The sequence below is a fragment of the Cornus florida genome, unplaced genomic scaffold (assembly GCF_030987335.1).
Source record: "Cornus florida cultivar Cherokee Brave unplaced genomic scaffold, ASM3098733v1 CherokeeBrave_3.0.0_Hap2_Chr01, whole genome shotgun sequence".
NCBI lineage: Eukaryota > Viridiplantae > Streptophyta > Magnoliopsida > Cornales > Cornaceae > Cornus > Cornus florida.
This window is the reverse complement of record NW_026775571.1, coordinates 47,088,351-47,116,117: the sequence shown is the minus strand read 5'-3', so window position 1 is coordinate 47,116,117 and position 27,767 is coordinate 47,088,351. Positions and strand designations below refer to the sequence as shown.

Sequence of the window (27,767 nt, the reverse complement as noted above, 5' to 3'; positions counted from 1 at the left end):
TTAATATTTAATAATTGCAGTTCTGAAGGATTATTCGTTCATCCGTGTCTCTTACAATGACATAAAACGTGGTATTACACATTAAATTGTTACAGACAATAGTGTAATTGTTGCATATAATAGTCTCAAATGATTCTAGTATTCAGAAAGACTTTCATATTCAAGCCAACACATAGCAAAGTCTCAGTGGCTCCAACTTCGAACCATCTCTTACAATGGCATGAGACGTGGTATAACACATCAAATTGTCTTACTTAAGATACTTACCAAACCAATCCAACATATCCTGGTGGGCTTCTTCTGCATGCTTCAGAGCCTCTTCATCTTCATCCTCGTACCTCACGGCCCAACCGTGCGCAACCCCCGGGAATATCTTTACAAAGCCATCAACCTGGAAGCAATAACACATCGGTGATTTCTTTCTATTTTTTTTGTTAATTGACGTCGTTAATTTCTTGACTGAAACACAAATGCCAACCATGTCTGAGAATATGATTTGCAATAACTAACTTCAAGCAAGAGATGTTTTACCAAAAAATAAAAACAGATTACCCAGTGTACCCGACCTACCTGTTCCGCCAACGAGGATGATGGGAGGGATGGACAAGGTACACAAATAACATTGGGCATTTTGAAAAAATGTGCATTCTTTTATACCCAAACCTACCTCTCGGACTACACAATCTGGGCATATTTTTACTGTTGCACAAAACAATGACCCTCAAGTAATATCTGAACCTAATACATATATTCCAATCTCTTGCTTTTCTGGTTTCCCTGTATATGTTTTAGTAATGCTCTATTCAAGGGTAATTCAAACTTAGAAACATCAACAAAGGTACTTATGGGTTCTCCATTCCAGCTTGAAGAACCCTTTAGTGGAAGGATATACAAATGCTGATTGGGCAGGATCTCTTGGTCGGAGATGGGCTATCACCAAATCCATAAATCTGACCGCAACGACTAATCCAAAGCATCTTTCAGTACCTCTAACGAATGACAGTTAGGTACCCCTTCTGAACCCCCTAGCCCTTCTATTGGATTTCCAAATGGAAAGATGGGGGGGAGCCACTTACCAAAAAAGAAAAAAAAGGATGGGGGGAGCCCCAACCCCAACGAAAGGTTTATTCGATATTTGTCAACACTCAACAAAGTATTTTTTCTCTCTCTCTCTCTCTATATATATATATATATATTTATATACAAACTAAGAAAAGGCACGTGCGATGCACGTGGTGAATACTTAATTTGTGGTAAAGTTTTGGTAATTTATGTTAGAGTTTTATAAAAACTATTAAATATATCCTTATCTAATGTGATACAGTTTCATTGCAAATAAAATAGGTAATTTGTGGTAAAATTTTATACAAATTATTTATTTTCTTTAAATATATATATCCTTGTCTAATTAGATTATTTTTTATTAAAAAACTCATAATAAAAGATAATTTGTGGTAGAGTTTTAGAAAAATTATTTTATTTTTTATACCAAATATCGAATTACCAAAATTTTATGTGAGTCTTTTAAAAAAATATTTTATTTTCTTTAAATATATCGTTGTCTAATTAGATTTCCTTCATCAAAAAACTCACAATAAATAGATAAAAACAAGTTATATGTGATAGAGTTTTAAAGAAAATAAAATAGATAATTTGTGCTAGAGTTTTATAGAAATTATTATATTTTCTGAAAATCCATTTATAATAAATAAATAAATAGGTAATTTGTGTTACAGTTTAATAGAAATTCTTTAAAAAATACTTTTTATATCAATTAATAAATATTTTTTTATATTAATAATTCTTGTCTAATTAGATTTCCTTTTATTAAAAAACTCATAATAAATAGATAAATAGGTAATTTGTATTAGAGTTTTATAGAAACTCTTTTCAATCCTCTTTTTATATTAATTAATAAATATTTTTTTATCTTAATAATGCTTGTCTAATTAGATTTTCTTTTATTAAAAAAACTCATAATAAATAGATAAATAGGTAATTTGTGATATAGTTTTATAGAAACTCTTTTAAAAACCCTTTTTAGATCAATTAATAAATAATTATTTATATTAATAATACTTGTCTAATTAGATTTCCTTTTATTAAAAAACACTTAATAAATATATAAATAGAAAATTTGAGTTAAAATTTTATAGAAACTCTTTAAATATTATATCTTTGTCTACTGTAATAGAGTTTTATTGAAAATAAAATTTGTTTTAGAAAAATTATTTTATTTTTTATACCAAATATCGAATTACCAAAATTTTATATGAGTCTTTTAAAAAAATATTTTATTTTCTTTAAATATATCGTTGTCTAATTAAATTTCCTTCATCAAAAAACTCACAATAAATAGATCAAAACAAGTTATATGTGATAGAGTTTTATAAAAATTATTTTATTTTCTTTAAATATATCCTTGTTTAATTAGATTTAATTTTATTAAGAAACTCATAATAAAAGTTAATTTATGGTAGATTTTAGAAAAATTATTTTATTTTATATATCAATTAATAAATATTTTTTATATTAATAATTCTAGTCTAATTAGATTTTCTTTTATTAAAAAATTGATAATAATAAATAGATAAATAGATTAACTTAAATTTTATTAGATAGATTTTAGTGTTTGATTGACATTTTTTTACTTTTTTTATAAAAACTCATTGCATATCAATTAATAAATATTTTTTTTTTTATAAAAATAGATAGTCAAATACTAAAACTCTTTGCACATGTAATAATACTATAGATAAAAACTTTTTTTTTATATCAATTAATAAATATTTTGTTATATAAATAAATAAATACTTAAACACCTTGGCACAACTTCTGTATTTTACTCAGAAAATTAAGTTTTCTTTTATTAAAAAATTCATAATAATAAATAGGTTAATTTTATTAGGTAGATTTTAAAGTTTTATTAAAGTTTTTTTTCTATAAAAACTCTTTTCATATCAAAAAACAAATATTTTTTTTATATAAACAAATAAATACTGAAATACTGAAACTCTTTCCACATTTAATAAATATTTTTTAAATAAATACTAAAACTTTGGATTTACTTTTATTAAAAAATTCATAATAATAAATAGATTAATAGGTTAATTTGAATTTTATTTGGTAGATTTTAGAGCTTGATAGAGTTTTTTTTTTCTTTTATTATTTTTTTATTTTATAAAAACTCTTTTCATATCAATTAATAAATATTTTTTATATAAATAAATAAATACTGAAATACTGAAACTCTTTACACATTTAATATTTCATTTTCTTTAAATATATCCTTGTCTAATTTAATTTAATTTTATTAAGAAACTCATAATAAAAGTTAATTTGGGGTAGAGTTTTAGAAAAATTATTTTATTTTATATATCAATTAATAAGTATTTTTTATATTAATAATTCTTGTCTAATTCAATTTTCTTGTCTAATTCAATTTTCTTTTATTAAAAAATTCATAATAATAAATAGATACATAAGTTAATTTAAATTTTATTAGATAGATTTTGGAGTTTGATAGAGTTTTTTTTTTTTTTTTTTTTAAATACTTTTCATATCAATTAATAAATATATTTTTTTATAAATAGATACTTAAATACTGAAACTCTTTGCACATTTAATAGTAGTATAGATAAAATCTTTTTTATATTAATTAATAAATATTTTTTTGTATAATTAAATAAATACTGAAACACTTTGGTAGAACTTTTGTATTTTACTCTGAAAATTATATTTTCTTTTATTAAAAAATTGTAATTTGTAATACGTGTTAGAGTATTATAGAAAATATTTTAAAACTCTTTTTACATGAATTAATAAATATTTTTATATTTGAATAATTCATATCTAATTAGATTAGCTTTTATTAAAAAAAAAACTCATAATAAAAGGTAATTTGTAGTAGAATTTTAGAAAAATTATTATATTTTTTATATCAATTAAAAAATATTTTTTATATTAATAATTCTTGTCTACTTAGATTTTCTTTTATTAAAAAAAGATTTTCTTTTATTAAAAAACTTATAATAAATAAATAGGTAATTTGTGTTAGAGTTTAATATAAACTCTTTTAAAAACTCTTTTTATATTAATTAATAAATATTTTTTATTTTAATAATTATTGTCTAATTACATTTAGTTTCATTAAAAACTAATAATAAATAGATAAGTAGGTAATTTGTGTTATAGTTTTTTAAAAACTCTTTTAGAACCTCTTTTTGTATCAGTTAATAAATAATTTTTTATATTAATAATACTTGTTTAATTAGGTTACTTTTTATTAAAAAAAACTCATAATAAATAGATAAACTGGTAATTTGTGTTTGAGTTTTATAGAAACTCTGTTGATAGAGTTTAATGGAAAATAAAATAGGTAATTTGTAATAGAGTTTTATAGAAATTATTTTATTTTCTTTAAATATATACTTGTCTAATTAGATTTAATTTTATTAAGAAACCCATAGTACAGTTATATAAAAATTATTTTCTTTTATATATCAATTAATAAATATTTTTTATATTAATAATTCGTGTCTAATTAGATTTATTTTATTAAAAAAATGATAATAATAAATAGGTTAATAGGTTAATTTAAAATTTATTATGTAGATTTTAGTGTTTTATCATATTATTTAATAAATATTTTTTTACATAAATAAATAAATACTAAAACTCTTTACACATCTAATAATAGTATAAATAAAAACTCTTTTTATATCAATTAATAAATATTTTTTTATATAAATAAATAAATATTGAACTACTCAAACTTTTTGACAAAGCTTCTATATTTTACTCTGAAATTCAACTCTTTTTATATCAATTAATAAATATTTTTTTATATAAATAAATAAATACTGAAACTCTTTGACAGAACTTGAAATTCTAGATTTCTAAAATTCTCAATTTCTGTACCCCTTCCTCCTTCCGCCATGCCTCTATTTATAGGCTTCTTGGATGAATAGGATAATGACATGTGTCCTTTTCTGATAATGACATAATCATAACTGGGCCAGGTCAGTTATATTGTGATAATTATCCATAAAAAATAACTAAAAATAAGAATTTTATATAGAATATAATTGATTTTATTAGGTAATTTTTTATATTTTCATAACTGGGCCGGACCGGTTATATTGTGAAAATTATCCATAAAAAAAAAAAACTAAAAATAAAAGTTTTATATAGAATGTGATTTATTTTATTAAGTAAATTAGATTTTCTTTTATTAAAAAACTTGTAATAAATAAATAAATAGGTAATTTGTGTTAGAATTTAATATAAACTGTTTTAAAAACTCTTTTTATATCAATTAATAAATATTTGTTAGTTTAATAATTCTTGTCTAATTAGATTTACTTTTAGTAAAAAAAAACTCAAAATAAACAGATAAATAGGTAATTTGTGTTTTAAAAACTCTTTAAAAACCTCATTTTGTATCAGTTAATAAATAATTTTTTATATTAATAATACTTGTCTAATTAGGTTTCTTTTTATTAAAAAACTCATGATAAATTAATAAATTGGTAATTTGTGTTAAAGTTTTATACAAACTCTTTAAATATATCTTTGTTGATAGAGTTTTATTGATAATAAAATAGGTAATTTGTAATGGAGTTTTATTGAAATTATTTTATTTTCTTTAAATATATACTAGTCTAATTAGTTTTAATTTTATTAAGATACTCATAATAAAAGCTAATTTGTGGTAGAGTTTTATAAAAATTATTTTATTTTATATATCAATTAATAAATATTTTTTATATTAATAAATCTTGTCTAATTAGATTTTCTTTTATTAAAAATAGATAATAATAAATAGATAAATAGGTTAATTTAAATTTTATTATATAGATTTTACTGTTTTATAGATTTTTTTTTTTTTTTTTTGTTTTAGTAAAAACTCTTTTCATATCATTTAATAAATATTTTTATATATAAATAAATAATGAAACTCTTTACACATCTAATAATAATATAGATAAAAACTCTTTTTATATCAATTAATAAATATTTTTTATATAAATAAATAAATACTGAAAACTCTTGACAGAGCTTTTGTATTTTACTCTGAAATTCAACTCAATTAATAAATATTTTTTATATAAATAAATAAATACTGAAATACTGAAACTCTTTGGCAGAGCTTCTGTATTTTACTCTGAAATTCTGGATTTCTAGAATTCTCAATTTTTGTACCCCTTCCTCCATGCCTCTATTTATAGGCTTCTTAAACTATTTTTATATCAATTAATAAATATTTTTTTATATAAATAAATAAATACTGAAATACTGAAACACTTTGCACATTTAATAATAGTATAGATATATAAACTAAAAAAATTAAGAAAATGAAATATTTAAGATCCATGCAATATTTAAGATCCTAACCATAATTGTGGATAAAAAAAATAAATAAAAACAAAGAAATAAATAAAGCGGAGTTGACTGTCACTTTAGTATGTAGCAAAAATGAACATACCACAATCTGGTTGTTGAAAAAATTACCATAAATTGAAGTCGACAGTGATGGTCAATTTTGAAAAGCTTCCCACCATCAATTTTTTTTTTCTCTTTTTGAACAAGATATTCATGTACACCAAAATAAAGGCATCTTTAACTAATAAAAAATAATAAAAAGAAAAAAAAGAAACTACAAATTAAAAACAATCATGAAGTTAATAATTGTACAAAATCAATGTGAAAGATTCGCAGAGTTCAAGTGAAAAGTAAACACATTTTCTAGCTTTCATAGTCTCTTCTACCTCAGGAAGTATGTGAGTAGAAATGTATCTAAAACAACACTTACAGAAGATAAAGATAAATTCTTTGACAGTTTATGGCTTATGTTACATGGACTTGGGTATATGTACGAGATATGGTTATGTGTCCAAATGTCAGACCGCCCTAAATCCCAAATTTTAAGATACGTGAAGTAGGTTCAAAATGCGTTCAAAACCTGAATAAGGGTATGTAGAAACGTCTTGCATTCTTAAAAAATGTACTAAGTAATAACGAAATTAAATGGAATATGATTTTAAAAAAAAAAAAAAGATAAATTCCATCTATGTCAGAATTAGGTGATCCTTCTTTGCTATCACATTGGGCTTTTCTTTTCCTTTAAGAAGATTGGAAGATCCAAGTGTCCGATTTGGGTCGCGTGTCTGACACACGTCATACCCATACCCATGTCGTATCACGTTGTGTCAACACAGATACATTAAGGAGAATAGGAAAGTCCAGGTAACGGAAAAAAGATAAATTCCATCTATGTCAAAATTAGGTGATCCTTCTTTGCTATCACATTGGGCTTTTCTTTTCCTTTAAGAAGATCGGAAGATCCAAGTGTCCGATTTGGGTCGCGTGTCTGACACGTCATACCCATACCCATGTCGTATCACGTTGTGTCAACACGGATACATTAAGGAGAATAGGAAAGTCCAGGTAACAGTTCTTGGCTTATTTGAATATTCTATTGCCAATAAAGAAAGGAAAAGATCATTGAAGTTATAATGGTATATAAACAATAATTTGAGGGGGCAATATGAAATATTTTTATTAAGTGTTACATGGAAAGTTTTGGAGTTTCATACCTCAGGCTTAGCATTTAAGATCCCCTCAAACTGTTTCACAAGTTCAGGTGGAGATATTTGGTCAATCTCAGCTCCAAGTACTGAAATTGGAACCTTAACCCCCGAAATTTGTGGCAACTGTAAATAAACAAATTTCTTGTTTCCTCCAACTCACCAAAAAAAATAAAAAAATACATGTCATGCTCACCACCATTAAGAAGGAAAACAATATATAAATACCTAGAAGGTTACATTACATTTGTTTCATATAAATGAAAAAGCTATCATGACCGTGCTATCAACCATCAAGATACTGTGATGTATGCACTCTCAATCCAAACGGTCAATGGCACAAGCTAGCTCACGGTAAGAGCATGCACCCTCATGATACACTCGCTCAAATAAAATTCACAAAGGACCAACACAATTGCTTCTATGAATAATTCCAGAGGTCTACTTTAAAATTCTGGGTCCAACAAAATAAAACAAAAAGTAATTTTAGGAAAGTTTAGTAACATAATTCATACCCTGGATATCATCCAAAGTGACCAGTGACGGATGTAGCATCACTGCAGCTTGGATATAAGGATGCTTTGCTAATTCCACAACAACCTTAGCTGATGAGAGAATTCAAAAAGTTCAATTTTAGTCAAGTTGTTGATTTTTAAGCCCTGTCTAGTTGCAGAAATTAATTGCAATATGATATTGTCTAAATTAGTGAAGGCTGTTCAGGAAAAATCTTACCACCCCAACAAAAGCCTGCAGCTCCAATACTGGATACACCTTTACTTTTTAGAGCTTCAATTACTGGTTTTGCATCTTCAAATCCTTTATCCTAGAAGGTAAAGAAAAATTTTAGACACTAATGTTTTAGCTACTATTAATCAAAACTTTATTTGAGTTTGAAAACTAAACAATCGAAAACACTGATTTTATTCGCCAAAAAGGAAGAAACACCATTCAGTATTATCTGAAAAACAGAAACTTCATTTCTTCAAGGAGACACAAAATGAATGGGTCTGCTGAGTCAACCCACATTTTGGATTTCTCTAAATGTTAAATTTCCAGCAAACCCTAAAGAAAAATATGTTCAAAGGGAACCACTTTCACAATATAAATAAGTAGCAGTTTCCAGGCATGTAGTATAATGAAGATAACTAACCGTTCCATGTTCTTTTATCCATACTAATATTGGCTTTTCAGCATTTTCAGGTACGTATGGGTCTCCATAGAAGAAGTCAGGAACAACCACATAGAATCCAGCAGCTGCAACTTTGTCGGCAAGCTTCCTTCACAGTTGAAAAACAAAGGCATTGTCAGCAAGCTTCCTTCACAGTTGAAAAACAAAGGCATAAGTAAATAAGTTGACAAATGACACTTTATCGTCAAACTATATGACAATGTTAAAGAGTGTGAAAATCAGTTGACACAAGGCCTAACAATAATTACTTGGCTATTTAAGAAGTTTGACAAGCTCTGTTCCCAAAATTCAGAAGAAGGAGATGGAGATATCACTCATTAAACCGTGACACCCAAAGGGTACACAAACACCAGCACAAGGCCACAAATTGCACATTGGCACAAATTTAACAATTTTGAAAATCGGGTAATTTACACTGACCTCCCCTCTAGATTGCTAAACCTACACACAGTACCACATAGTTTTCAGAAATTACTCTGACCTCCCCTGTCAGATCTTGTCGGCTGACTCCTTTAATAGTAATAATGCAATTAGCACTATGCTCATGTCTGTTTAATATTATTTTAGTTGAAAAGTTAATCAAATTTAAAAAGACTAAAATATCCATTTTCAAATATAAAAAATTATTCTTCTACCATCTCTTTCTCTAACATCTCTCTCTCAAATCAAAACCAGATTCAACACAAATACATACATGTATATATATACATTTATATACATATGCATTTATACATAGGCACCCAAACATTCATAACCCAAAACCTACCTACTTTTCAATTTCTCTCTCCTCATCCACTATCAATCTCTCATCCGTTCGTCACTTTGAAGGCTTCGTCTCTCTCTCTCTAAATCCAAAACAGATGAACACGTATATGTACATAAATGCATATATACACCAAGAAGTGAGGCATTTTGTGTTTCTCTTCCACACAGGTTTGGTCAAATCGGTGATATATCTCTCTATATATTGAAACCCTGAAGTTCATGTTTGATCAATTGTGTCCGCATCGGTGAAGGCACGGCAAAAAATGAACCCTCAAACAACTGCACTATGTTATAGCTATAATTTCGGAACCCGAGGCACATAACTATGTTGCCCTAATTGATACTATTTAATTAAGGTTTTTCTAATATGTTTGAATCGAATTTTATTTGTTCGTTTTCTAATCGGACTATTCCACTTCTTTCTCTAAATTTTTTATTTGGGATTTTCTTGAACACTAATCAAGATTAATTTCATCAACTGTATCTTTTTTTTTTTGTTGTTGGGGGGGGGGGGGGGGGGGGGGGGGATCTGGATTCAAATTGGAAAAATAATAATAATTCAAAAGTAAACCATGAAGATTAAAGTGGAAGAAATTCAGATTGCTTTTTCCAATTAGCATAATATCACCAAACAACATATTTGGAGAGATAATATTTAGGGTTAAATACACTAACCTCCCCTAAGGTTTGGTCTAATTACGCTCGGAAGTTGTCAAAAATCTTGCAATGACATCCCCTGGAGCTTACAAAAGTTAAAAATGCAGATAAAATTACTTTTGTACCCCGATTATTTTAATAATAAAATGATTAAAAAATTTCGTTAAATAAAATGACATATTTGCCTAAAGATCTTATTCCCTCTTTGTTCTCTCTTCTCTCCCTGCCAAATCCAATCCCAAACCCTACCTTCCATGGCCACCTTGTCCGCCATAACCATCAAAATTACTGTGAGCACCACCACGATCACCATAGCTTGAGTAAAAACCCCAAAAAGAACCACCTCTTCGCCCATTGAAACCTCCTTGCCATCCACGGTCTTCACCATTACCACCACGGCTTCCAAATCTACCACCATACCCACCCCCATTACCACCTGAATGTCTCATTTTATGCTGATTCTTCTGCAGAGTAGTGTTTGTTTCCTCTATTTCTTCCATCCTCAGCTTCAGAATCAAAGTTTGTACCTCTAGATATGAATGAACGCCTTCATTATCTACAATGTAACACTCTTTGCACAGTTGCCATCCACAAAAAAGCACACAAAAATATGAGCAATAGTGTGATTGTTGCAACACCCTCTTTACTGAATTTATTCTCTAAGCTCAATTTCTTCAAATCTCTCTCTACTATGATTGTTGCAACACCCTCGGCACATCTATTGAATCTTTCTCTCTCTTCAATTTTTATCCCTCTTCAATGGCCATCAATTTATTCCCAATGGATCAATCTTAAGCTCCAATGGACGTGTGTGTGTATAGAGAAATAAAGAGCAAAATTGCAAATAGGGGGTCTATTTATGGTTGCTGAGAATTAAGAGCAAGTTGCAAATAGTTTATATATATATATATATATATACCAAAACGTATGGATCAAAAACGTATGGATCAATACACCAAATAATATGGAATATGAATGGAAAACTACTAATAATAGAAAATGATGGAAAAAAAACACTAAATAATGGAATACACAAAAAGCACTAAAACATCACTATGTAAAGCACTAAAGATAAAGCACTAAAACATTACTATATATTCTACTATAAAATTATAAAACTAAAAGCAATAATATAACTTTGAAAAGGAATATTTTCTTTATTCCACTTACACACTTAGAAATATAATACAAGAGAGAATAGAAAACTTAAAGATAAATTTAGGATAAACAATGCCCCCTTTTATACATAAAACATCGGACTTGAAAATTAAACTTTGAAGTCCGCATAGTGGTTAGATGGCGTGTGCTAAATTATTTGCAATCGAATGGTCCACCACTAGTTTCTATCTTCTTGTCATCTAGTGTAGTTATTCTTTAGACAAGAGAAAAATCATAATGATTTAAAGACTTCTGAAAAGTTCTTTGTTTTCTTCCTGTGGAATCAAAGCTTTTATAAAAAATTCTTTGTATTCTTCTGTCGGCAAGATAGTTAAGAATCTTATTTTTTTAGGAGGTTTCATCCTATCTGCCATTAGAACTGTCAGGGAATCCCAACAATCTTCAGTGTTGGGCTCCACCTCTTGAACTAAATCATGATTAGGATCTTGAGCTTCTCTAGCCAAACAATGAAATTGATTTGCTTTTTGACTGGTAGTAGATGCCATTGAAGAATCATCTTTAATTTGAGATGATGAAGAACCAAATGAATTGACAAATTTGTTCTTCATGAATTCCATACATTTCATCATTAAATCTGTTTCGGTGATTATTGGATTTTGTTTCCTGATCATTTCTTTAATCAATTCAAAAGGGTTAAAAGTATCAGGAGCTGTTGGAAATTGAGCCAATGTCAATTTTGGAATGGCATCATGATATGCCAATGTTTTCTGTCTAATAGAAGTTCCTGAACTGGTTGACCACCATCTGTAGGAGAAAGTCCTTTCTAGAACTGGTAGCTTTGCTGTATTGTAGCTACATTGAAAATCCCATTTCCATATCCATGGAATTCCAAATTCTGCAAAAATATTATTTTCCTGTCCTCTAAATTGAGGATGAAATTGTTTCCATGGGAGGAATAATTGCCTCATTGATTCAGGGAGACCATCAAGATTTGGGCCAAAGATATTCCACCACTGAGGAATCCAATTTGGAAATTCAATCATAATTGATTGAGGGCATATCTTGAAGAACCAAGAATGCTTCTTTTTAGAATTCTAATAAAAGAACGAATTCGTCCATGCTGAAATATAATTCCAGTAATTATAGCCATATCCGAAAGAAAGCTTCCGAGAGCTATTAGGATTTAAACCCAGTCAGAGGGCCTCATAATTCTCTTGAAAATAGCTTTGCTATAAACAAGAGGACTTTCTTTTTTAGCAGCATTTTGCTTTGTGTGAGTAATTTCCACAGAGGTAGTTTCTGTAAGCATGGCTTCATAGACATATCTCTGTCGTCGTTCTGGAGCAGCATATTGCTAAGTGTGGAAATATTTGGATTTAATTTCCCATGGATCTGGCATCCATTGTCCATCCTGAGAATTCAGGATTAATACAGTTTGTTTATACCTTAAATTAGGTAGATAAGGAGTTTCTTCTTTAAAAACTTCCTTCATTGTTTTCCGTGCAGAACCCACCACTTTATTTGGTGTTTGAAGCAAATCTGATAAATGCTCCAATGCGGGATATTGCTCATCCTCAATCGACATCACCGCTTTAGCCTTTGTTTTACCACGGCCTTGCCCTCGATTGGGCTGACTCATGAACCGTGTAAAAATTCACAAGTTAAAAAGTCAGGTAAAGAATTAGAAGTGCCTTTAATATACTCAATTGTAAAATCAAAAGCAGATAAATCAACGTGCCATCCAGCAAATAACTGTTTGGAAGCTAAATTCATTACATCTTTTTCCAGTACTTGTTTAGCAGCACTACAATCAATGCGTAACAAGAATTTCTGATTTAATAAATCATCTTGGAATTTATAAATACATTTAACTAAAAAAACAATTTCTTTCTTAATAGTTGAATAATTTATTTGTGCATTTTTCCAAGTTCCAGAAATGAAACGAATTAACTCTTCTGTTCCTGTATTGGGATTCTTTTGTTTCAGAATACCATCATATCCAATATTGGATGCATCTGAAGAGAATATTGGATCTCATAAAGTCTGAATTATCATTATCCTCGTTAGGTTGTGCGATAGAATAACCTATTTCAAAGATCTTCATTTTGATTTGAGGATCTTGTACTTGATCTATGAGACCTAATAAGGATTGTTGATGACTAGTCAAAACATTTAAACTAAGTCAATTCATCTCAACAATAACTTTATAATAATCTTGTTCAAGATGACAAGAGCATTCTGGATTACTATTCTCTTCATATGTAACCAATATTGGATATGATGGTATTTTTAAACAAAAGAATCCCAATACAGGAACAAAAAAATTAATTCGTTTCACTTCTGGAACTTGGAAAAATGCACAAATAAATTATTTAACTATTAAGAAAGAAATTCTTTCTTTAGTTAAATGTATTTATAAATTCCAAGATGATTTATTAAATCAGAATTTCTTGTTACACATTCATTGTAGTGCTACTAAACAAGTACTGGAAAAAGATTTAAAGAATTTAGCTTCCAAACAGATATTTGCTGGATGGCAAGTTGATTTATCAGCTTTTGATTTTACAATTGAGTATTATATTAAAGGCACTTCTAATTCTTTACCTGACTTTTTAACTCGTGAAATTTTACAGGGTTCATGAGTTAGCCCAATCGAGGGCAAGGCCGTGGTAATACCACTAAAGACCGTGGTAAAACAAAGGCTAAAGCAGTGATGTCGCTTGAGGATAAGCAATATCCCGCATTGGAGTATTTATCTGATTTGCTCCAAACACCAAATAAAGTCGTGGGTTCTGCACAGAAAACAATGAAGGAAGTTCTTAAAGAAGAAACTCCTTATCTACCTAATTTAAGGTATAAACAGACTTATATTAATCCTGGATTCTTAGGATGAACAACGGATGCCAGATCCATGGGAAATTAAATCCAAATATTTCCACACTCAGCAATATGCTGCTCCAGAGGACGACATAAATAAGTCTATGAAGCTATGCTTACAAAAACTGCCTCTGTGGAAATTACTCACACAAAGCAAAATGCTGCTCAAAAAGAAAGTCCTCTTGTTTATAGCAAAGCTATTTTCAAGAGAACTATGAGGCCCTCTGACTGGGTTTAAATCCTAATAGCTCTCGGAAGCTTTTTTTCGGATATGGCTACAATTACTGGGATTATATTTTAGCATGGACAAATTCGTTCTTTTATCAAAATTCTAAAAAGAAGCATTCTTGATTCTTCAAGATATGCCCTCAATCAATTAAGATTGAATTTCCAAATTGGATTCTTCAGTGGTGGAATATCTTTGGCCCAGATCTTAATGTTCTCCCTGAATCAGTGAGGCAATTATTCCTCCCATGGCAACAATTTCATCCTCAATTTAAAGGACAGGGGAAAATAATATTTTTGCAGAATTTGGAATTCCATGGATATGGAAATGGGATTTTCAATGTAACTACAATACAGCAAAGCTACCCGTTCTAGAAAAGACTTTCTCCTACAGATGGTGGTCTGGGATGACCCAGCAACCAGTTCAGGAACTTCTGTCTATTATTAGACAGAAAACTTTGGCATATCATTATGCCATTCCAAAATTGACATTGGCTTAATTTCCAACAGCCCCTGATACTTTTAACCCTTTTGAATTGATTAAAGAAATGATCAAGAAACAAAATCCAATAATCACCGAAACAGATTTAGTGGTGAAATGCATGGATTTCATGAAGAACAAATTTGTCAATTCATTTGGTTTTTCATCATCTCAAATTAAATATAATTCTTCAATGGCATCTACTACCAACCAAGAAGGAAATCAATTCCATTGTTTGGCTAGAGAAGCTCCAGATCCTAATCAAGATTTAAATCAAGAGGTGGAGCCCAACACTGAAGATTATTGGGATTCCCTGACAGTTCTAATGGCAGATAGGATGAAATCTCCTAAAAAATAAGATTCTTAACTATCTTGCCGACAGAAGAATAAAAAGAACTTTTTATAAAAGCTTTGATTCCACAGGAAGAAGACAAAGAACTTTTCAGAATTCTTTAAATCATTATGATTTTTCTCTTGTCAGAAGAATAACTACGCTAGATGACAAGAAGACAGAAACTAGTGGTGGACCATTCGACTGCAAATAATTCAGCACACGCCATCCAACCACTATGCGGACTTCAAAGTTTAATTTTCAAGAACGATGTTTTATTTATAAAAGGGGCAAAGGGGGCATTGTTTACCCTCAATGTATCTTTGAGTTTTCTATTCTCTCTTGTATTATATTTCTAAGTGTATACTTTTGCTTGGAAGAGGAATAAAGAAAATCTTTCTGTAAGTCCTTTTCAAAGTTAAATTATTGCTTTTAGTGTTATAATTTTATAGTGGAATATATAATAATGTTTTAGTACTTTATCTTTAGTGCTTTACATAGTGATGTTTTAGTACTTTTTGTGTATTCCATTATTTAGTACTTTTTTCCATCATTTTCCATTATTAATAGTTTTTCATTATTTGGTGTATTAATCCATACGTTTTCGTATCAGAGCCATGATGGCTTAAATACATATTGTTAATGCTTTTAGGTTCTGGTAGTATGAATATTATGGTAATTATGTAGAGAATAATGATATTCTTATTCTGTTAAAATCCTGTTTAAATCTGATGATATTATGGGTCATCCAAAAGTCACGCTGGAATATTAAGACCAACTTTTGTATTAACTTGCTCCATAGGTCAATGATTCCAGTAAACCATTGACAGACGAGTAATATCATCACTCCTAAGCAAAACAAAGACTAAATAATACATAAATCACTATTCATTATATAATACTATAATAATTATACTATTTAGATGCATTTTGGCTTGCTTTTAGGCAGTTTCCAGGTTAAAGGTGAATGTGGCCAAGAGTGTGCTTGTCCCGGTCGGGAATATACAGGACATCTCTTCTTTAGCTGCAGTTCTTGGGTGCAAGGTGAGCTCCTTTCCTATCCCTTACTTGGGATTGCCCTTAGGGGTTTCTTCTAGGTTAGTGGAGAGTTGGGATTCTGTGCTTAACAGGTATGCAAAGAGGTTGGCAGTTTGGAAGAAGCAATATTTATCCAAGGGGGGTAAAGTCACTCTTATCAAGAGCACTTTATCAAGCCTTCCCACTTATTTTCTTTCTTTGTTCCAAATTCCATGCTCCGTTGTTGTTAGAATTGAACAAGTTCAAAGGAATTTCCTTTGGGGAGGAAGGGGAGATGAGTTCAAGTATCATCTTGTTAAAGGGGAGCAAGTTATAAAATTGGGGGGTCTCGGTATTAGACAAGTGATTCCTTTTAATCAAGCGCTTCTGGGCAAGTGGTTGTGGAGATTTGGGAAGGAAAGACATCGTCCTTGGCGCAGATTAGTATCTTGCAAGTATGGGGAAGATGTTGGCGGATGGACTACACGTCTGGTTTCTATTGCGGGAGGAGTTGGGGATTGGAAATCCATTCGAAAAGGATGGGATGCCTTTTCCTCTCATATCAGATTCAGAGTTCGTGATGGTAGTTGCGTTCGTTTTTGGGAAGATCTTTGGTGTGGGAACCAGCCTTTATGTCGTACATTTCCCAGATTATATGGTATTGCAGTTGATAAACATGCCATAGTAGCCAACTGTTATCAGCTTGATAATAGTGGGATTATATGGAATGTTCATTTTCAGCGTTCATTTCAGGATTGGGAGTTGAAAGAGGTGACCATTTTCTTGGCTCAATTGTATCGGCAAGAAGGAATTAGAAGGGGTTATGACAATTTGATTTGGATTCCCTCCCCTCACAGGCGTTTTGCAGTAAGGTCTTTGTTCTTATGTCTGTCTAATTTTGCATCCTATGATTTTCCATGGAAGACTATTTGGTGTTCTATGGCTCCTACTAGGGTGGCATTTTTTGTATGGACTGCTGTTTGAGGTAAGATTTTGACGATCGATAATCTGAGGAAAAGGGGAAATCTTCTTGTTAACTGGTGTTGCATATGTAAGCGGGATGGGGAGTCAGTCAATCATCCCCTAATGCATTGCTCTGTAGCGCGCTATTGCTGGAATCTCATTCTTAGCCTATTTGGCATGTGTTCGGTAATGCCCCGCTCTACTAAGGAGCTGATTCATGCTTGGAGAGGTTGTCGTGTGAGTAGAATTGTTCGTGCTTATTAGAGATCTGTTCCACATTGTATTTGGTGGTGCATCTGGAAGAAGCGAAATACCAGAATGTTTGAAGGGAAGGAGTCGTCTACAGCGACTCTAAAACTTTTTATTCTTCGTTCTCTTTTTAGTTATGTGAACAAAAGTTCGTGTTCCTCTTCTTTTGATTTAATTTCTTTTTTGGATTCTTTGGGGCCTTAGACCCCGGTTTCTTTTATGTCTACGGGACGTGTTCCCCTATTGAACGCCTTTTTTAATTTATTATTACTTATCAAAAAAAAATTATACTATTTAGTCCTTAAGTATTAACAATATTTTAACATTCATGTTAAATCCTTCTTCCAACATGGAATTACAGGATTCTGAATTAATTAAAAATTCATAGTTAATTGAATATGAAAATGTTCAAAATAAATTGAACAAATGGACTATTCCTCCTATAAGTGCTAATAGCATTTATAAGATTGGACTGTATGTATTATAGAAAGAGAGAGAGAGAGAAATGAAGAACAAAGTTACAAATTCACATGTTGCTTTGGTTGCTGGGTTCATTCCCATCAATTCCTTTGTAATATATGTATATTACATATATTACAAAGGAATAAAATAATTACTTAGTTTATACACAAAATATATTGTAAAGATTCTCAACAATATATATACATATATATATGTATATATACTATGTTACCCAGACTCGGGTACGGGTGTCGGACACGGGTGCGTGTCTAGGAGTCGGATTCGTCAATCTATCAATTTTCAGGACACGGGGACTCGGATTAAAAGTGTCCAAATATTGGACACGGGTACTTGGACACTTTAAAAAGAGAAAAATTTGTAAGTTATGTTTGAGACATTAATCCTAAAACTAAAAATATATATATCAATTGTACTCTTTTATAAGAATTTTATAATTATTACTGCATTTGTTTGCCTCATTTGATAGGTGGCATGTCATGGCTATGCAATCCCCTATTACTGCTGTTTTTATGGAACCAGTAAATAAGAAATTCTGAGCTGTAGGGCTCTTTTTGTTTAACCAAGGAAGAGATTGGGCTTGGGCTAATATACCTCTATATCTTGGCATTTGGGCCTGTACAAGTCAAAGCACAATAAAAAAGGATGACTAATTCAATATGGGCTAATATGTCTCTGTATGTGCATCTCAGTCATGGATTGATGCTTGGGTTTTGGGCCTGTACAAGTCAAAAGCCCAATTAAAAAGGAAGCCGATTCATAAAGCAGTACCATAAAAGCAAAGTTACAGCTGTAACCATAAAAGGAAGCCGAGTCAAAAGTCCACAGTAGGTCCTTTTTTCCACGTGAGATGCAAGACTTTTTACAGCTGTGTCCCAATGTCTCTTATCTTTCCAGATCCAAATAAACAGGTGTTGTGATCCTGACCGTTAAAAGGTTAGATAATAAGTTCGTGAAACCACGCACAAGATGGCACAAAAAATTGCACAAAAGCAGCGCGTGTGGGTTCATAAACAGCAAGTTGTCTTCAACCTTCAGACCACCGATCCGAACCAGAATGACCATTGTTGAAACAAAAAGCTTCATATGCCTGCAAATTTAACAAAAAAACACGAAAAAAATTCCTAATCCTTCACAAGCATCAAAGTACACATCATTTTATGTATTTTCGTCATCAGCCGTGTCCGATTGAAAAATGGAGGGTCGGACACATATCCCGTGTCCGTGTCCGTGTCCGTGTCGTGTCATGTCAACACGGACACTCTGGCCTTCTCTGACGAGTCCAGGTAACACAGTATATATATATATATATATATATATATATATATATATATATATATTGTTTACTAGTTTATAAATTTGGAGACAGAAGGGGTGGTGGCATGTGGACTGAGAGAATGGTTGGCCATGGAAGAGACAGAGAAAGGGGCGGTGGTGGAGATGGGTGGGTAGGTGAAGAAGGGTATTTTTTTCCATAAAAGAAGATATTTTATTATAATTTAATGTCTATCATAAGGTTAATAACGTCTTTTCAACTGAGTCAGTGGCCATTTTGGTCAGATCATGCATTTTATTTGGATAGAGTGGGTATTTGTAACGAGTGACTAAACCTCTTGGGAACACGGTGCAAGATTTTTGACAAGTTTCATCTGAGTGTAATAGGCCAAACCTCAGGGGAGGTTAGTGTATTTAACCCTATATATAATCTTCTATATATATATAAGATGTTTGTTTCCTATTACTACTGTTAGGGATATTAACTCCTCTAACCCACTCATTGGGTGGTTGTTGAGAGTTAAATCACTCATTCATCATACACGACGAAAGCATCATCATTACATCATCACACAAGCATATGCGGAGATAAAAATCATACACATCCACGCATAACACAATATTTTACATGGTTCACCCAACTCTAAAGCTACGTCCATGGAGAGAGAAATTATTATGTATCAAAGAAGAGAACATAAATCCAGATGCCAAAACCCCACTCACTCTCACTCGTCACACTCTCGAGGCTACATCTTTACACTAAGAAAATTACATATACTCTCCCCTCTCCTCACAATACTTACCCTTAAACCCCTTACATCTCTCCCCTCTCTCTACCTTAATCTCTCACACCATCTTTATTTATAGTCTTCAAACCGTTCCTTGTTGGACAAGAATTCCCCAAGTTGCTTACAAGGAGTTACCATATCAATTACAAATTCCTTAACTAATTTTCACCTCAATTGGACTGGTCCATCTTCTCTAGAACACTGCATACACACCGAATTCAAGCCACAAAACCTAACAATTTCCACCTTTGCTCAAAATTTGTCTTCATGTACTCCTCTATAGCTCCACCTCAACTGATGATCCCTTCATCCTCAAACAAAAAACTATTCTCTCTTTCCTTTTTCCTTCCTTTTCCATCAACAACCTCACCATTGGTGTTCAATTACCCACGCATGGCAACCCACCAATCTATCAACTCATCCACATCAATTGTTTTTTTGGCTCAAAGCAACAAACCTCTCTTCTTCATACCATCACATTCACCCCATCTTGAGAATTAGCACCCACTTTTTGGCTTGTCCCCAAAATTTGTTCCTAATGGGATTTACACCATCACCATACCTTCATGTCATTATTAACTCTGATTGAATCACCATAGCACCTCATGATCAACCTCCAACTCTCACAAAATTCGCACTAACCTTCTGCTCTAATCTTCGGGACCAACCATAGGCTCTGACACCAATTATTAGGGATATTAACTCCCTCCAACCCACTCAACGGGTAAATCCCTCCTTAATCGGCTCTTTTGCTCATGGGTGGTGGTGGTGTTCAGAGTTAAATCCCTCCTTCATCACATACAGCAAAAGCATCATCATTACACAAGCATATATGGAGATAACAATCATACATATCCACATATAACATAATATTTTACATGATTCACCCAACTCTAGGGTTATATCCATAAATAGAGAGATTTCACTATTATGTATCAAGGAAGAGAATATAAAACCAAATTTCAAAACCTCACTCGTCACGCTCTTGAAGCTACATCTTTACACTCGAGAATTATATATACTCACCCTTTTCCTCATAATACTCACACTTAAACACCTTACATCGTTTCCCTCTCTACCTAAATATCTCACACCATCTTTATTTATAGTCTTCAAACTCATTCATTGTTAGGATAAGAATTCTCCAACTTGCCTACAAAGAGTTACCATATCAGTTACAATTGGAGTAGTCCAAATAACTTGGATTGATCCATCTTCTCCAAAACACTGCATACACACCGAATTCGAACCACAAAACCCAACAATTTCCCCCTTGGCTTGAAATTCATCTTCACGCGACTGAAGATCTCTCCACCTCAAAAAAAAAAAAAAACTCCTTTCTTTCCTTCTTCCTTCCTTTTCCATTAACAACCTCACCATTGGTGTTCAATTTGGTCACGCATGGCAAACCACCAATCTATCAACTCATCCTCCTCAATTGTTTTTTTAGCTCAAAGCAACAAACCTCTTCTTCGTATTATCACCTTCGCCCCATCTTGAGAACTAGCACCCACTCTTTGGCTTGTCCCCAAAATTTATTCCTCATGGGCTTCACACCATCATGATACCTTCGTGTCATTCTCCATAGCACCTCACAATCAACTTCCTGCTCTGACAAAATTCACACCAACCTTTTGGTCTAATCTTCAAGACCAACCACGGGCTCTGACCCACCATCTGCTCTAATACCAGCTGTTAGGGATATTAACTCCCTCCAACCCACTCTTCCAACTCACTCAACGGTCGGCTGTTGTTGAGAGTTAAATCCCTCCTTAATTACATACAACGGAAGCATCATCATCACTTCATCATTCAAGCATATATGGAGATCACAATCATACGCATTCACGCATAACACAATATTTTATATGGTTCACCCAACTCTGGGGCTACGTTCGTGGAGAGAGAGATTTCACCATTATATATCAAAGAAGGGAATATAAAACTATATGTTAAAACCCAACCAATTAACCCAAGTAAAAAAAATTACTCCAATTGGACTAGTCCAAATAACTTGGATGAGTCCATCTTCAATTTTCACCTCAATTGGACCTGGCCAAATAACTTAGACTAGTCCATCTTCTCCAGAACACTACATACATACCAAAGTCAAGCCACAAAATCCAACTACTACTACTATCTAAGAGAGAAAAGAGGCCTTGGTATGTACAAAGGGCAATTTTACCTTTATATTATGGTCAAATATGTCATTTCCGATTAAAAGCAAAGGATACTATAGACTTTATACACGTTTAAAAGTTAGAAATGGGATTACAATTGTTTTTTTTTTTTTTTTTTTTTTGGCTGACGTCATCTTTCATAGCTGTTGACCACGGTCAACAGTTATATGAGGCATTTTAAAACAATTATGCTAATCCAGATGAGAACTTGAAACTCGGTGATAATAAAGAATGAGCATCTTGGATGCAGATTGCACTAAGTAATTCACATTTTTTCTGTGTGTTTTCAACTATGTTACCTTGACTCTCCATAATTGGCGGTAGTGTCCACGTCGACACGACACGACATGACACAGACACGAGACTCGTGTTGGACCCTTTATTTTTGAATCGGAGACTCTACGAAGCTCCCTAGTTCTCTGGTTTGAAGTCCTGGTTATCTCTGGTTTGAAGTTTACAAAGGTTGAAGACGGATCTGTGGAAGACAGGGAAATTTGTGCCTTAATTTTTTATTCATATAATATATGTATATACATTTTTTAATACTCCCGTGCTAACTGTTTTTTAGGCTAGGATCATCATTATAATATTATATTATTATAGGTATATTACAGCTATGGGTATCAGTCATTATAAAACTATATAGGACTATATTACAGCAATAATTACAGTATAATATTATATTACGACTTCCAAGAAAGTGGTACAACTGGAGGAGGCTTGCATGTACCATCATTATAATATTATATTATTATATATATTACGGCTGTGGGTATCAGTCATTATAATATTATATAGTACTATTATTACAGCAATAATTACAATATAATATTATATTACGACTTCCAAGAAAGTGGTTTGGGGGACCCATTCTCTTTTATCACCCATCATCAATCAAGTTTGACAAGTCCACTAACATGCCAGTGGCATGCATGTACCATCATTATAATATTACATTATTATATATATAACAGCTGTGGGTTACGGCTGTAACCCACATCCATTTCACACATACAAATTCATTGGGCTAGGCTATTTGGGTGTTTGAATTATTGTTGGGCCTCTGACTTTCGGGCCTTCCCAGCTCTTTTGTACAACATATATAAAGTGTCCAAGTACCCGTGTTCGAATTTTGGACACTTATATTTCGTGTCCACGTGTCCTATAATTTGATAGATAGATGGATCCGATCTCTAGACACGTACCCTGTCCAACACCCACACCTGAATCCATGTAACATAGGTTTTCAAGAAATAGCAATGCCTCTAGTTATCAAAAAATTAAAAATGAAAAGAAGGTAGTTTTTGTATTTATTAAAGCCATTCTAGAAAGAAAAAAACATTTATGCATCTTTTAGATATAATTGGCAAGATACTTGTGCATTTTTAGATGATAATTGCGTCAAGTATAGAAATTCCTGAAAACATAATTGAATAATTATAGAAGTATTAAAATATCTAAGAAGCAAGAACCAGCGAAATGGTCATTTTCCCTTATACATAGCAGTTATTTCTCTCTCTCTTATTTCCACTATATATCAGTAGAATTGTTAGGATTCTATTAAATCATCAAACCATATATTCTATTATTATTATTATTATTATTATTATTATAATTTTTCAATCTGCTATGTTTAAGAGGACAAGGACTAGACCATCAAAAAACAAAAACAATTGTCAAACTTATGAAGTAAAAAATTGTATAAAAACAATAGTAGTAGAAAACCATGCACTGAATTGTTGCAAAAGCAGAGTTGAAAATTGACAATACCTCAACTTTGGAGCTTCAAATCCTACAAGATCAATTCATACATGTGCATTAGATATAACAGTGATGATTATTTTTTCCTTTTTTTCATTAATTATAACTCATATCACAAGTGCAACAGCCATGCTGATGATTTCGATGACAGACAGATTGAGACTTGATAAAAGGCGGACATGATTTATAACTACAATAAACACACTGACTTACACACACACGTGTATAAAGAAGTTAATAAGTTGCAAATGAAACAAACATTACCCACTGACTTACCCAAAAAAAAAATATAAAAAAATAAAAATAAAAAATAAAAAAAAAAAAACAATACCCACTTTGTAAAATAGCAAAAATCTTAATATTTATTCAGCCAAAAAAATAAAATAAAATAAAAAAATCTTAATTACCATACAAAGAATAGCACTTTCGTTGGTATAGACAAACATGCTTAAGTTACCATAATGTTATTCAAATTAAGAACCCACAAACACATATTCATAGCCCAAGATCTAATATCTATGAAATAGATCAAGAAGACTAGTTTCACACCAGATTAAGAAAAATACTCAAATACCCAAATCATAGTTGGAAGAGAAAGCTCAAAATAAGTAGTGAATCAAGTACCAAAAACGTCTGAGATGAGAACAACTGCAAGCTTGGAATCAGAGGGTCCAGAAACGTAGGACTTGAGGCCTCCAATTTCTTCCACATGCCCCACTCCACAGCTTGAGCTGAGTGTAGGTGGGTTTTCGCAGCACTGGGGGCCTGACATCCCTTAAATCTGGGAGAAGAATAGCAAATTTTCTGTTGGGGAAGTGACAGTCGACACAAGAATTGATCAAAGCTAATTTACAGATGTACATAACTATAACTATACTACATGTACTATATATATATATATATGGAGAGGGTCTTGGTTGGAATGGGAAGAAGTAGATCACAAAACTACTGACGTCACCTCTAACGTCATCTGCCAGAGATAAAAAAAGAAAGAAGATCTGGTTAGAAACGTTCAATTCCACATAGCCTTTATCTGTATAATAAATTCCCAAACTCCCCGTTGCCAATCGCAATCACCACGCTTGTTTTTTGATGGTTGTCATCCTGGTATTTCACACTTAAACATAGTAATTGTTTTTTAATTAAATTTATAAAATTTTCATGTACTTTATTTATTTAATATTATTTTTTTGTTTTGAAATTTTACTCTTTATATTATTAAAATCATCACACAACCACTTTTCATTTTCAGATAAAATTAACCTTAAATATTTGTAATGATTTTAATAACATCAACCCAGGGCCAGCCCTAAGATTCCAAATATTTTGAGAGGCCCTAGGCGAACTTTCAAATGTGAGGCCCTAAAGTTTCACACACGCAAAAAAAATTATAGGAGTGCAGAATTTTCACACGATGTTTTCAAATTCTAAAGCTAATATAATTGTACGCATGTGCATTGTGTACAACTAACTAATAACTATAATCTTCATTCATTAAATCTTCATGTTCATTGACTAACTTCCTATGATCTTCATTCATTAAATCTTCATATTTATTGAGATTTTATTCATTTGCTTTCGCATTCATATGTTCTTCATTCGCCAAATCTTCAACTAAACTCTCTATTTGTGTATTGTTCCTAAAAAACTTAAGAATATCTCCTTTTTGAGATTGAATCAATTCTTCGTCTCTCTTTTTTTTTTTTTTTTTCATGCCCAGATTCAAATTTTCCTGTATACATAATGATATCTCTTGAAATCTAAATAACAGGAACCATAATCAACATAAAACTAGACTTCAAAAAAATAATAATAATAATTTGCTTTGTTTAAAGAAAATATATATTTCCTCAATATGCAATGATTTGATTCAAGTTCAAGGCAAATAACCTCACGAGATCCTAAGAAGAGTAGCTTGTGAAAGAAGATCACAATTAACATAAAACAGATGGAGAATCAAACAGAAACAATAATAACTAAGCATTGCCGATCATACAATAAATATAATATAAAAAAAAAAAAAAAAAAATTCTAAAATCAAGCAGTTTGGTCGAATAATCTCCTGTCTGGAGTTTTCACTGGAATCTCGAGGAAAGGAGAGGAGAGAAGACAAAACAGAGTATCCAAAATACAGTCCAAAAGTGGAAATGAGTAACAGAAAACTGCAGCTTCTTTTTTACATTCATTGTTTATATAGCTGCTAAAATTTGATGATTACAGATGACAAAAATATGTGGAGATGAGGTGACTATATATATATAGGAGGCTGAACTTGTAGTGCTGAAGAAGTAGTGGGACTTTTAGGTTACATGTGGCATCCACTATCATATATAGTTTTGTCTTTCACTCTTTATATTAACTACACTTTGTGTGTGTGCTTTTTTGGGAGCCAATTACCCCTTTCTTGATTTGAGGATGAGGAATCAACTTTAGTAGCGGTGACTGATTGATCATTGCTACAGAAGACCTGTGCAAATTAATAGAAAAAACCATTAACTTTTGTTTTGTTAAGGCCTGCTCTTGATTTCCATGAGTTTGTACATTCTGATGGCAAGTGCTTTGACAGCATTATTAACTGAAATTCTAGCTGAGCCAACTTCAAATAACATCAATAATGGTGGTATGTATCTTCATATAAAAATAAAAATAAAAAAATAATAAAAAAAAAAAAACCCTTAATTTGGCACTTTTAAGTATGAGCAGATCGAAAAACGGTTCAACCCACTAGAAGGGATCCTTAATTTTCGTAGGATTGAATGTGAAAATGCAAAAACTTATGAGGAAAAGGGGTATGGTTGCTGCTGTTGTGAGATTGGAGTGAAATTAGGGAGAGGGAAAAAAAAAAAGTGCCTGCCATATATTATGGACTCGATCGCCATGAAAGACACATGTAGAAAGGCACACATTTATTAAAATACTAAGAGAACCATAATATATTCATTCAGCTTTTGATAGCCATCACACACAGTGACACACACAAAAAAAAACCCTAGTTTGGAAGCTACTTTTCACTATTGGAACAAAGGTAAAGGCCCGAATCAAACGAACCAAAGTTAGAACAAATCAAATAATGAGATGAAAGAAAGAAAGAAACATATATAAAAGATCGATTCATGCAAAAGGAGAGAGAAGAGAGAAAGAGGATGAACATACCTTGTCACCTGAGGCGATAGCGGAGGCTGCGCCCTGCGGAGTGTCGAAGCCGATTGTGACATTGTGTCGTCTGAAACTTGCCCTAACTTCATTTTTTTTTCCCATCCCCTATAGGATATAATAAAATGGTTAAATTCATAAATAAGATATAATATTACACTACATAATTTATTATACCAAATTTGAAAATAACTAAAACTATCTAAATACATTACATTATATAATAAATTAGTAATTATATTATAAATAAAGTTTATATTAAATTATTTTTTATAAAATATTATACCTGTGTTAAACACATAATATGATATTTGAGATTTTAATTAAATATTACAAGATATTCATATATTTAACAAGAATATTTATGGTATATTATATAATAAATATATAGCGTAGACTATATATATATATACATGTATATATACCCATCATTATCATGCCCTCTCTATATCACTCTTATATCCATTCCCATTTTTTCTCTCTATTCACTTTCTCTCTCTACATCACTACCACCTCTTTTTCGCAACTCTGCCACTCCAACCACCCATCACCATCACTGCCACCCACTACCCACCATTAGATTATTAAAAGGAAAACTTTCAGATTATTAATTGCGAAAAAAGCTGATGAGACACCAAGAAGGATACAAAAGAGAGAGAATTTGTTCT

At 31.4% G+C, this 27,767-nt stretch overlaps 1 protein-coding gene across 3 annotated transcripts; it reads right to left on the bottom strand.

The window, feature by feature from the left end:
* On the bottom strand, positions 1–27,210 carry LOC132295986 (endo-1,3;1,4-beta-D-glucanase-like). Of its 3 annotated transcripts, XM_059794244.1 has the most exons (8): positions 27,100–27,210; positions 24,571–24,727; positions 23,956–23,977; positions 8,740–8,866; positions 8,322–8,412; positions 8,107–8,194; positions 7,599–7,701; positions 1–391 (listed from the first exon to the last, which is right to left on the bottom strand). In XM_059794244.1, the coding sequence occupies exons 2-8, from the start codon at positions 24,716–24,718 to the stop codon at positions 251–253; spliced, it is 720 nt and encodes a 239-aa protein (XP_059650227.1). In that variant the 5' UTR covers positions 24,719–24,727; positions 27,100–27,210; the 3' UTR covers positions 1–250. The 3 variants fall into 3 exon arrangements, with proteins under 3 accessions (XP_059650227.1, XP_059650234.1, XP_059650240.1); XM_059794251.1 differs by lacking the exon at positions 27,100–27,210 and having other exon boundaries at positions 24,571–24,842; XM_059794257.1 differs by lacking the exons at positions 23,956–23,977; positions 24,571–24,727.
* Between the last annotated feature and the right edge of the window lie 557 nt (positions 27,211–27,767).